Source organism: Pseudorasbora parva, chromosome 15 (assembly GCF_024679245.1).
Source record: "Pseudorasbora parva isolate DD20220531a chromosome 15, ASM2467924v1, whole genome shotgun sequence".
Taxonomy (NCBI): Eukaryota; Metazoa; Chordata; class Actinopteri; order Cypriniformes; family Gobionidae; genus Pseudorasbora; species Pseudorasbora parva.
The window spans coordinates 41,507,569-41,520,341 of NC_090186.1; the positions used below are offsets into that span (position 1 = coordinate 41,507,569).

Below are 12,773 nucleotides of genomic sequence, written 5' to 3' on the forward strand. Positions count from 1 at the left end.
AACACTGAAAACTAAAGAAGACAATCTCTGATCTGCAGCGTTGTGAATGAAATCTTTATCTGCATGTTGAATCAGATGGAAACTTTTAATACAGAGTGTGCCATGCCTAAAAAAGCCCTTTCACAGCTCCACCAGGCTGTGTGTTTTCACCTTACTGTAAGTTCTTGTTGCCTTTGTGTGTGTGTTAGTTCCCGTCAGCAACACCTGCCATACTGGAAAATGCCTTGAGGTTTGTGTGCTTTGCTGTGTGCCTGAAAGTGCAAGTGTTTACTTTCCTCTCCGTCTCTTTGTCTGAGCGCAGGCCAGATAAGAGCTGCCACGCACCAGACCGCACGCCTCCGTCCGCCCGCTCAACGAGTGTTTACTTCTGAGGAAAGACAGCAGGCGGAGAGAGGGAGGACAAACAGACGAGTGTGACCTGCAGCAGGCAGGTGTGACCTCTACATTAAGACGCGTGTTTACATGCATGGCACAGGCTTGTATGAAGAGAGAGATTTGTTTTCATAATGCCACATTGTTATGACACACCAAACACTAACTCGGGCATTTTAATGCTCTTTCATGCCTAAGGATGCTGATTGGCGATCTAGGTTATTTTTCATTGTTTCAAATTGAATTTTGCAACATTCTAAATATATTTACTATAATTTTTGATCAATCTAATGCATCCTTGCTGAATACAAGTATTATTTCAAAATTGTAGTGTACAGTGGTACAATATTCATATAGAATACCATAGAATCCATTTCCAATACAAAACAAAAAATTGCACCAGCATGCTAATGTCCAAAAAAATATGCTGAAACCACATGTTCAAAACACTACCAGTATCCAAACAGCAAAAGAAAGATGGTAGTTGTTGGTATTTTATTGTTAGTGAAGGAAGTGCAATTAATCAGTCTCATTCTCTCTCCCAGCATGCACCAGCTCCCTGGATCCGACCTCAGATGATGGATACCAGCTGAAATGTGTCCAGTTAAATCATTAGGACACACACTACAGGCCAGTTATTCAGAGAGGCAAGTAAAGTCAACATCCAGCCCTCTCAATGATGCTGAACTAATGCTGATTGATCACTGCTGCTGGTGTGTGTGTGATCGGTTCAGCTGTAAATCATACCAGCTTGTTGTTTGCTGTATCTTCAGATGCCTTTACCTTGTTTTGTTCTGGTTTGTAAATGTGTGCGTGTGTGTGAAAAGGCTTTATCTGCTGTTATCTCCGCCGGCCCGCTCTGCAGCTGCTCTCCACCTGTCACTCACACAGGGAGTGGTGCTCGCGGTGCTCGCGTCCGGGCCGAGCGTGTGCATGTGCGTCTGTGAGTTAGTGATTAGGGGGACTCAGAGGGTTGCATTCTGTAATAAAACACACTGATGGAATGTATGCAAACATTATTAATTCTGAAGATGAGTATTGTATGAGAAATTTCGAGCAGGGATTTAATCTAAAGCTATATTTAACTTCATTCTATGAGTAATTATATTAATATCAGTCCATACTACTTGAGAGACTACATGGAATATTTGTATTTAAACCATTTATTTCAATTTTTTTTTTATTGATAAAAAAATATATATATAGGTGCTGATCATATAATTAGAATATCATCAAAAAGTTGATTTATTTCACTAATTCCATTTCAAAAAGTGAAACTTGTATATTATATTCATTCATTACACACAGACTGATATATTTCAAATGTTTATTTCTTTTAATTTTGATGATTATAACTGACAACTAAGGAAAATCCCAAATTTCAGAAAATTTGATTATTACTTAAGACCAATACAAAGAAAGGTAGTTTAGAAATCTTGGCCAACTGAAAAGTATGAAGATGAAAAGTATGAGCATGTTCAGCACTCAATACTTAGTTGGGGCTCCTTTTGCCTGATTTACTGCAGCAATGCGGCGTGGCATGGAGTCGATCAGTTTGTGGCTCTGCTCAGGTCTTATGAGCGCCCAGGTTGCTCTGATTCAGCCTTCAGCTCTTCTGCATTGTTGGGTCTGGCATATCGGATCTTCCTCTTCACAATTACACATAGATTTTCTATGGGGTTAAGGCCAGCCGAGTTTGCTGGCCAAATAAGAACAGGGATACCATGGTCCTTAAACCAGGTGCTGTGGCACTGTGTGCAGGTGCCAAGTCCTGTTGGAAAATGAAATCTGCATCTCCATTGAGTTGGTCAGGAGCAGGAAGCCTAGAAGTGCTCTAAAATGTCCTGGTATACAGCTGCGTTGACCTTGGACCTCAGAAAACACAGTGGACCAATACCAGCAGATGACATGGCACCCCAAACCATCACTGACTGTGGAAAATGTACACTGGACCTCAAGCAATGTGGATTGTGTGCCTCCCCTCTTCTTCCAGACTCTGGGACCCTGATTTCCAAAGGAAATGCAAAATTTACTTTAATCAGAGAACATAACTTTGGACCAATTAGCAGCAGTCCAGTCCTGTTTAACACAAGGAATGCGACAGCTGAAACCCATGTCTTGCATACGTCTGTGCCTAGTGGTTCTTGAAGCACTGACTCCAGCTGCAGTGGATGGGTTTTGTTTCACAATCTTCTCCAGGGTTTGGTTGTCACTATTGCCTGTACACTATTTTCTTCCACATCTTTTCCGTCCCTTCACCTCTCTATTAATGTGGTTCGACACAGAGCTCTGTGAACAACCAGCCTCTTGCAATGACCTTTTGTGTCTTGCCCTTCTTGTGCATGGTGTCAATAGTCATCTTTTGGACAAATGTCAAGTCAGCAGTCTTCCCGATGTTTGTGTAGCCTATAGAACTAGACTGAGACCATTTAAAAGACCTTTGCAGGTGTTTTGAGTTAATGAGCTGATTAGACTATGCCACCAGGTGTCTCAATATTGAACCTTTTCACAGTATTCAAATTTTCTGATACTGAATTTGGGATTTTCCTTAGCTGTCAGTTATAATCATCAAAATTAAAGGAAATAAACATTTGAAATATAACAGTCTGTGTGTAATGAATGAATGAATGAATGAATGAATATATATATGGACCCACTTTATATTAGGTGGCCTTATCTACTATGTACTAACATTTATATTAATCATTTTATACAATGCACTTATTGTGTGCATACCTGTTTTTTCATTGTACTTACATTTTAAATACATGCATGTAATTACATCTGTAGTTAATTTCTTTATATACATTTATAATTACACTGTTGACACTTCCCTACTCCTAACCCTACCCTTAAAGAAACACGCTGACCTTTTGGGACTTTAGCTTATCCCCCAGAGTTAGATAAGTGAAAAGATCCCATTCTCATCTCAGTGCGTGTCAAAACTCTGTCTCTTGTACCCACCTCTAGCCTAGCTTAGCACAAAGACTGAAAGTAAATGGCTCCATCTAGCCTACTGCTTAATAAGTGACAAAATAATGCCAACATCTTCCTATTTACATGTTGTGATGTATATCACAACATGTAAACAGGCCTCCACACCTGTCCCTAACCACCTCACCTGTCTCTCACTTTACCCTTAAACTTACCCACACCATCACACCTGACCCTAACTTTACCCTTAAACTGACCCACACCACCACACCTGACCCTAACTCTACCCTTAAACTGACCCACACCACCACACCTGACCCTAACTTTACCCTTAAACTGACCCACACCACCACACCTGACCCTAACTTTACCCTTAAACTGACCCACACCACCACACCTGACCCTAACTTTACCCTTAAACTGACCCACACCACCACACCTGTCCCTAACTTTACCCTTAAACTGACCCACACCACCACACCTGACCCTAACTTTACCCTTAAACTGACCCACACCACCACACCTGACCCTAACTTTACCCTTAAACTGACCCACACCACCACACCTGTCCCTAACTTTACCCTTAAACTGACCCACACCACCACACCTGTCCCTAACTTTACCCTTAAACTGACCCACACCACCACACCTGACCCTAACTTTACCCTTAAACTGATCCACACCACCACACCTGACCCTAACTTTACCCTTAAACTGACCCACACCACCACACCTGACCCTAACTTTACCCTTAAACTGACCCACACCACCTCACCTGTCCCTAACTTTACCCTTAAACTGACCCACACCACCTCACCTGTCCCTAACTTTACCCTTAAACTGACCCACACCACCACACCTGACCCTAACTTTACCCTTAAACTGACCCACACCACCACACCTGACCTTAACTCTACCCTTAAACTGACCCGCACCACCACACCTGTCCCTTACTTTACCCTTAAACTGACCCGCACCACCACACCTGACCCTAACTCTACCCTTAAACTGACCCGCACCACCTCACCTGTCCCTTACTTTACCCTTAAACTGACCCACACCACCACACCTGACCCTAACTTTACCCTTAAACTGACCCACACCACCACACCTAACCCTAACTTTACCCTTAAACTGACCCACACCAACACACCTGACCCTAACTCTACCCTTAAACTGACCCGCACCACCACACCTGTCTCTAACTTTACCCTTAAACTGACCCACACCACCACACCTGTCTCTAACTCTACCCTTAAACTGACCCACACCACCACACCTGTCCCTAACTTTACCCTTAAACTGACCCACACCACCACACCTGTCCCTAACTTTACCCTTAACTGACCCACACCACCACTCCTGTCCCTAACTTTACCCTTAAACTGACCCACACCACCACACCTGTCCCTAACTTTACCCTTAAACTGACCCACACCACCACACCTGTCCCTAACTTTACTCTTAAACTGACCCACACCACCACACCTGTCCCTAACTTTACCCTTAAACTGACCCACACCACCACACCTGTCCCTAACTTTACCCTTAACTGACCCACACCACCACACCTGTCCCTAACTTTACCCTTAAACTGACCCACACCACCACACCTGTCCCTAACTCTACCCTTAAACTGACCCACACCACCACACCTGTCCCTAACTTTACCCTTAAACTGACCCACACCACCACACCTGTCCCTAACTCTACCCTTAAACTGACCCACACCACCACACCTGACCCTAACTTTACCCTTAAACTGACCCACACCACCACACCTGACCCTAACTTTACCCTTAAACTGACCAACACCACCACACCTGTCCCTAACTTTACCCTTAAACTGACCCACACCACCACAGCTGTCCCTAACTTTACCCTTAAACTGACCAACACCACCACACCTGTCCCTAACTTTACCCTTAAACTGACCAACACCACCACACCTGTCCCTAACTTTACCCTTAAACTGACCCACACCACCACACCTGTCCCTAACTTTACCCTTAAACTGACCCACACCACCACACCTGTCCCTAACTTTACCCTTAAACTGACCAACACCACCACACCTGTCCCTAACTTTACCCTTAAACTTACCCACACCACCACACCTGACCCTAACTTTACCCTTAATACCTACACCACCACACCTGTCCCTAACTTTACCCTTAAACTGACCAACACCACCACACCTGTCCCTAACTTTACCCTTAAACTGACCCACACCACACCACCACACCTGACCCTAACTTTACCCTTAAACTGACCCACACACCACCACACCTGACCCTAACTTTACCCTTAAACTGACCCACACCACCACACCTGACCCTAACTTTACCCTTAAACTGACCCACACCACCACACCTGACCCTAACTTTACCCTTAAACTGACCCACACCACCACACCTGTCCCTAACTTTACCCTTAAACTGACCCACACCACCACACCTGTCTCTAACTTTACCCTTAAACTGACCCACACCACCACACCTGTCCCTAACTTTACCCTTAAACTGACCCACACCACCACACCTGACCCTAACTTTACCCTTAAACTGACCCACACCACCACACCTGACCCTAACTTTACCCTTAAACTGACCCACACCACCACACCTGACCCTAACTTTACCCTTAAACTGACCCACACCACACCACCACACCTGACCCTAACTTTACCCTTAAACTGACCCACACCACCACACCTGACCCTAACTTTACCCTTAAACTGACCCACACCACCACACCTGACCCAAACTTTACCCTTAAACTGACCCACACCACCACACCTGTCCCTAACTTTACCCTTAAACTGACCCACACCACCACACCTGTCTCTAACTTTACCCTTAAACTGACCCACACCACCACACCTGTCCCTAACTTTACCCTTAAACTGACCCACACCACCACACCTGACCCTAACTTTACCCTTAAACTGACCCACACCACCACACCTGACCCTAACTTTACCCTTAAACTGACCCACACCACCACACCTGACCCTAACTTTACCCTTAAACTGACCCACACCACCACACCTGTCCCTAACTTTACCCTTAAACTGACCCACACCACCACACCTGTCTCTAACTTTACCCTTAAACTGACCCACACCACCACACCTGACCCTAACTTTACCCTTAAACTGACCCACACCACCACACCTGACCCTAACTTTACCCTTAAACTGACCCACACCACCACACCTGACCCTAACTTTACCCTTAAACTGACCCACACCACCACACCTGTCCCTAACTTTACCCTTAAACTGACCCACACCACCACACCTGTCTCTAACTTTACCCTTAAACTGACCCACACCACCACACCTGACCCTAACTTTACCCTTAAACTTACCCACACCACCACACCTGACCCTAACTTTACCCTTAAACTGACCCACACCACCACACCTGACCCTAAATTTACCCTTAAACTGACCCACACCACCACACCTGACCCTAACTTTACCCTTAAACTTACCCACACCACCACACCTGACCCTAACTTTACCCTTAAACTGACCCACACCACACCTGACCCTAACTTTACCCTTAAACTGACCCATACCACCACACCTGACCCTAATTTTACCCTTAAACTTATCTTAATCTATTATTTAATCATTCCATCCATTGTTGGATGGATCTATCATGCCATCTATCATTTTTTTTATATTTAAATTTCGTTTTGCACTACATTGTTTTACTGGTTAAATTTGACTGAAAGTCGATTAAATAACAAGCAACACATTTAAACACATTCAGATTTGTTTTACACTATAGTTAGTATTTCATATTTCAAACAAACAAATTCTCAATAAACAGCAGGATCCTGTTGTGACAACTTGCCCCAGTATAAGGCTCAACGTGATAAATAACCAAATCCTGCCCTAAAATTCATTTAAAGTGTCTGCTGACCTACTGTGAGAAATATTCATTGGAGTACAAACTACTAGCCCCGTGTTCTCATAACACTATTTTTTGTATGAATTTCTGTTAGATCTGTAAGCATCTATTTCTCAGCTGTGAGGTGAGGCGGTCTGTGGCCACCTCTCTTTCTCTCTCTCTGTGTGTGTGTGTGTGTGTGCGTGCGTGCGTGCGTGCGTGTGTGTGTGTGTGTGTGAAGAGCTCATGACCTTTGGGAGGCGTCTGCATAACAGCAGTGTGTCTGAGGTGCTGCATTGTGGGATTTGGTGTCTATGGTGAATTCTCACTTCAGCATCTGCGATTCAGAGATGCTGTAGAAACTCCCCTGCATGCCGACACCAAGCAAGACTATTTTCTGTTTTCATTATTGTATTTTGAAAGAATTTCAACCATAATGTCCTTTTATCCAGACTCTGAGCCAACCCAGAGACTCCCACTATGAATGAGATTTTCTCTGTAACCTGTATATCAACTATTACTGTGCATTATATAATGTTAATTCCTTCAAATAGTTAGAAATGTTTGCATGGTCTCTCCACAGATATTTTTATTATTCAATTTTAATGTTTCGGATTGAGATTTTCACCACTTTAATTACCTTTTTGCTTTTTAATCGACCATTTAAAAAAATATTCAATTTATGATGTCACAAACTCTAAAAATGTTTCAAATAGTTTAGCTGAAGAATAGCCACAGTTGCTCTCCTCGTATGATGTGGTTTATTGCTGCTGATCGTTAATAATCAGATGTTCTGAAGGATGTAATTACTCACAGACAAAGAGTGTTTTAGGTTGATGTGTTTTATTAAGTGCAGACGTATCTTGGTACAGAATCCAGTTGGACACATTTCATTGTATAAGATGATGATGATGATGCATTTCTCTGTGTTCACAGTGTGTGGGTTTCCACATGACAACTCGCACGTCTCTGCTCTTCAGATTGCTGGAATGTCACATCCAAAGTGGATCCCAATTTGACTTTTTGGACAGTTTATTATTATTATCATTATTTTAAGCATTTTTTGGACAAATAGCAACTGCAGAAACACACAAGCACCGGACATGTAAAACATAAAAAATAAATTAATAAACGATTGTATCTAATGCAAAGTGAATTTCAGACTTTCAGCAGACGAAGATCGATCTTTAAATCAATAAATGAAACATTTGGCTGTCGAGGACAAATTTAAAATCAATCACAAATGAATTAGGCGAACAAATAATTTAAATAAAACATTTGGAATAAATAAATAATAATAAGATAAATAATCACAAACATTTACACACACAATAATAATAATAATAATAATATAAAAATGATCAGCAACTGCAATCACTCCAACATTTACATGATTAAGGCAGTTTTACAGCATGTCGAGATCTAATTCAAGGCATTTCTGGCTACACTAAAGGGAGAAACCCTTGTCGATAGGTTGTTTTTTGAAAGCTACAGTCAAAGTCCACAGATTCACAAGCTCTATTAAAGCTAGAAACGATGGAAACATATGTACAGCCTGTGAACTCAAGGCATGTTCTAGGATTCTTAGGTCTAAAAGCTAAAAGCACTTGTGCGGAGATCCTAGAAAAATAACCGAACAGTCTAACCTGTTGTACCTCCTCCAGATAAACTACCATACACTCTTAAAAATAAAGGTTCTGCATCGGCATCGGTGGTTCCCTGGAGAACTTTAGCACTCCTCGAATGGGTCTTTAACAAAAAAAAGGTGCTTCTAACGCGCCGCCGCGGCGAAAACTTCCTTCGGAACCTTTGTTTTTGAGAGTGTAGATTTAAGCAGGATTTGCAATCAGTCTCATCCAGGTCGATTCTGTGGTTTAAGGCAGTGCTTCCCGAACCCACCTTCAAAAATTGTGTCAGATCCAAAATGTGCACTCGGGGGATTGGGAAGCACTGGTTTAAGGCACAGCGTTTTTCAGCAGGCTGGACGCACCGGCATCTGAAGCAGGATGACCTGCCTGTTTTCCGACGGGTGGCATTTGTTGATGTGTCTCGTAAGTCCCGGTGAGCTGTAAAACATGGCGGGACAGTATTTGCACGGGTAAACCTGCGACGAGTGCTGCAGACGGATGTGCCTCTCCTGGCTCATTCTGCTCGGGAAGTTTTCTCCGCACACCGGGCACAGGTGGCACTCGGACGCGCTGAGATTCAGAGGCGCTTGGCTTTGGGATTTATCGCACGCTTCGTGGTGCGCCGTCACGTGCTTTTTCAGGTACGCTTGACGTTTGAACTTCTTCCCACAGTGCTGGCAATCATACAGGCCGTCTTCCGAGCCAGACTCGGATAGTCCAGGACTAGGAGTGTCCCTGTCGCTGGAAGTCTCGTGGTCTTTTTCAGGCGCGGGCGTCTTATTGCTTTCCGGGTTCCCCGGTTTGGGTTTGTGCCAGCGCCGGTGCGAGGCCAGGTTCGCCGGGCAGCTGAAGAGCTTGTCGCATTCGGGGCATCTGTACTCGATCCGCACGATCCTGGAGCATTTGTGTTGGGCCAGAGAGAAGGGATCGGCGTACGCCTCTCTACACAGCTGACACACGAACTCTCCGAGCGGCTTGTCTCCACCTGCGCCCTGAGATCTAGGCTTCTGCTCCACCGGACCTTCTTTGATCTTCAAGCCCAGCACCGGAGAAGTGGTCATCTCGTCGTTAAACTGCAGTTTCCGCATAGCTTTGGCTTTCTTGGACGCGGGTTTGCCTTTGCGCTCTGTGTCCGGCGCGGGTCTTTTGGTGGTTGTCGTGGTGCCGGTTCGGTTGCTGTTGCTGGTGCCGATTTTAAGATCCACGGGCGCGAACGGCGCGAGATCGGAGATGCTGGGCGCAGCCGGGAAGGATTCCGCGGAAATTGGCGAGCCGAGATTGAAGCGCCTTTCCAAACACGCCCTCTCGTGCTCTCTGCTCACGGGTCGGGTCGGGCTGTACATGGACCGGTAAACTGTCTCGGGGTTCCCGAACTGCACCGGCGATACCGGGCGGCGCGCGCACAGCGCATCCTGCTGCTGCTGCTGCACGGCTGGAAACGCGCCCTGCTCATCCTCCTCCGAGCGGACGCGGTAGGAAACAGGTGTCGCTTTCTTATTTCTTTTGACTAAAAATCCTCTGGGCATCTTCGCCAGCTGAAAGGCACTTCAGAGGGGTTGAAATCAGAGGCACACCTGGTACTATGTATTTGGACGCGTGCGGTGATCTTTCCATCACGGAGGCATAGCAGCAGTCTTTTTAAGCAGGAATGATGACATTGTTCTCGCCCCTCGCTGCCTCGTCCAATCAGATGGAGCTAGAATCCCTATGGATTTGGAGATGGGAGGGTCTGCAGATTGCTCGGGCAGATGTACCTGAGGTTTATTATATTAGGATGCTTTAGGCACACGCTGGTTCCTCCTCTTTTCACGCTTTGATGCTTCCCGTCAATGCGCACGTGCCCTGCCTTTGTCAGCATCCTTTAAGGGGCTCCTTCACTCTCAGAGCATCAGAATTTCAAATTAAAAAGGGGGAAATGGCAACAAAGAAGTCGTGCAATCTTTAATTTTTAATAGGCCGACTGGCGCTCGCGGATTGGCGCAGTTTTAACACAAATGTCCTGAAATCAGTTTGTGCGCGAAAGGGCTGCAAGGTGCGTGCGTAATTTGTCTCGAAACTAATTAAATGTATAAATCAGACGCCTGCGGGCTTAGGACATGTGCGACAGTTGAATGCGGGACGTATTAATCACTCTTTGCGCGCATACATAATTCATAAAAGAGGCTCCTCTCGTTTGCATCACAAAAGACACGCTTGCGCGAGCTGCGGGGACAGACGCGCATCATCCTTCTGTTCAAACGGACACACTCCTGTCTCAAACTCACCCGTGCCATCATCACCATCGTCGTGCTCGCGTGTGATGTCATTCCAATGCAACGGTCTCGTCACAGCGGAATTTCGCGTAATCTCCATCGCAATCACATAAATGGCGTTATTGTAGTTCCAGACTTGCATATTTGTTGGGTGCGATTTCATAACTCTTTATGAGCATTTTAGAGGAACCTTTTGCATGTTTTTATTTATTTCCACATAAACTTTTTTTTTGGGGGTGGGGGTGGCAGATGGTTTATATGCGTAATTTAGACAAGCACATTTGTTGCATCTGAGATCTGATGTGCACACCTTTTATTTTATGTTACTAGTTCACTGTAGTTTGTTTTATTTATTTATTGCATTTTATATTTAATTCCATGTTCAAGACCCAACTTTTAGAAAAACCCATTTGTTGCACCTGAAATAGTTTCATTTGTTTTTATTTCTAACATCTGATCCGGTTGCATTACTACCCAAACATGAGCTGTGTGACGTGTGACTGTTGGATCATTCTGCCCCATGCACATTCATTATCATACAGCTGCTGCTTAACCCTCATTCTGCTGCTCTTATCTGGCCCGCTGCACCGAGGAGCCGTGCTGCCTTCATCTCCACTTAATATACAACCCAAAACTGGATAGCACATACAGAGTATTCAAAAGAGCAAAGTCAGATATTTGGAATGAATTGCCACTCACTACACATTTGCATTTGACAAAACAAGGAGCTTTATTTATTTGCTCAAGTTCTTTGGCCCCACCCCCCACAATGTGTCCCCCCACCCTGCAAACATATGGCGCAGCAAATGTAAAGAAATAAAGAAACAAAAGATAAAGCACTGAATAAACGCTCCTAAATGTAAAATGGATATTGATTACAGCAGTCCCGGCCGGGCGTACATAGTCAGATGGTATCTGTTGTACTTCAGATAATCCAGAACACTCTTTCTCAGAGCAGAATAAGCCTCGCTTTTCTGAAACGCCTCGCTGAGACTCGTCTGCTGATCGGACTCTGCTTTATCGTCCACTATCTTCTGAAGAGCCTCTTGAATTGACACCGAACCACTCTCACCCTGTGGGGACAAGACACAATACAAGTCTTGTTTTTTGTTTTTGGAATATGCAAATCATGTGTTAAAAGAAATGTTTTGGGTGATAAGTGAGATGTTCTTTTATTTTATCTTATAATCACGCTTGATGCGTAGTGAGAGAAACCTGTGTAGTTTTCCCCCCCCTTTCCAACCCAACATCTATCAAGAGGTCAAACACATTTAGTTATTTTTTTATTTTATTTTCCACAAAAATATATTGATTTAAATGATCGATGCATGACACATACAGGGGTAATCGTGTAACGTAATTGCATCAATGTGTTTATCTCAACAGATGTCTTGGAAAGACTTTTCAGAAATAAATGCTTCAAACATAGATGTAGATGTAAAGGAAACCGACCTGTAGTTTGGCCGAGTCCATGATTTGGCGCACCTCCTGTTCAAAGTCAGCAAAGCGGTCGTGATAAAGAGCCAAACACCAATTCTCTTGAAAATAACTGAGGAAAAAGAAATTAAAAATATGATTTTAAACTATACACTTCTGTTTAAAGATTGAGGTCAGTATGTATTTTGTTTTGAAATAAATGAATACTTTTATTCAACAAGGATGAATTACAATTAAAGTGACAGTAA

The 12,773-nt window shown here is 44.1% G+C and overlaps 2 protein-coding genes and 1 long non-coding RNA gene across 6 annotated transcripts in view; 1 reads left to right on the forward strand and 2 right to left on the reverse strand.

The window, feature by feature from the left end:
• Positions 1-1,034, forward strand: part of LOC137040850 (uncharacterized) — a 4,135-nt gene extending 3,101 nt beyond the window's left edge. The window contains exons 4-5 of the long non-coding RNA XR_010897996.1: positions 302-431; positions 918-1,034. This is a non-coding gene — a long non-coding RNA (uncharacterized lncRNA). The remainder of the gene's footprint in view (positions 1-301; positions 432-917) is intronic.
• Positions 1,035-8,045: 7,011 nt separating this feature from the next.
• On the reverse strand, positions 8,046-10,501 carry insm1a (insulinoma-associated 1a). The gene has a single exon (XM_067418175.1). It carries the CDS (start codon positions 10,360-10,362, stop codon positions 9,181-9,183), a length of 1,182 nt encoding a protein of 393 aa, XP_067274276.1. The 5' UTR covers positions 10,363-10,501; the 3' UTR covers positions 8,046-9,180.
• A 1,337-nt stretch (positions 10,502-11,838) lies between these two features.
• Positions 11,839-12,773, reverse strand: part of cfap61 (cilia and flagella associated protein 61) — a 31,604-nt gene continuing 30,669 nt past the window's right edge. For all 4 annotated transcript variants that reach the window (XM_067418171.1, XM_067418170.1, XM_067418172.1 and 1 more), the window contains 2 exons: positions 12,541-12,637; positions 11,839-12,161 (listed from right to left, as the gene is read on the reverse strand). In XM_067418171.1, coding sequence (XP_067274272.1) covers positions 11,964-12,161; positions 12,541-12,637 — 295 coding nt within the window. In that variant the 3' untranslated portion in view covers positions 11,839-11,963. The remainder of the gene's footprint in view (positions 12,162-12,540; positions 12,638-12,773) is intronic.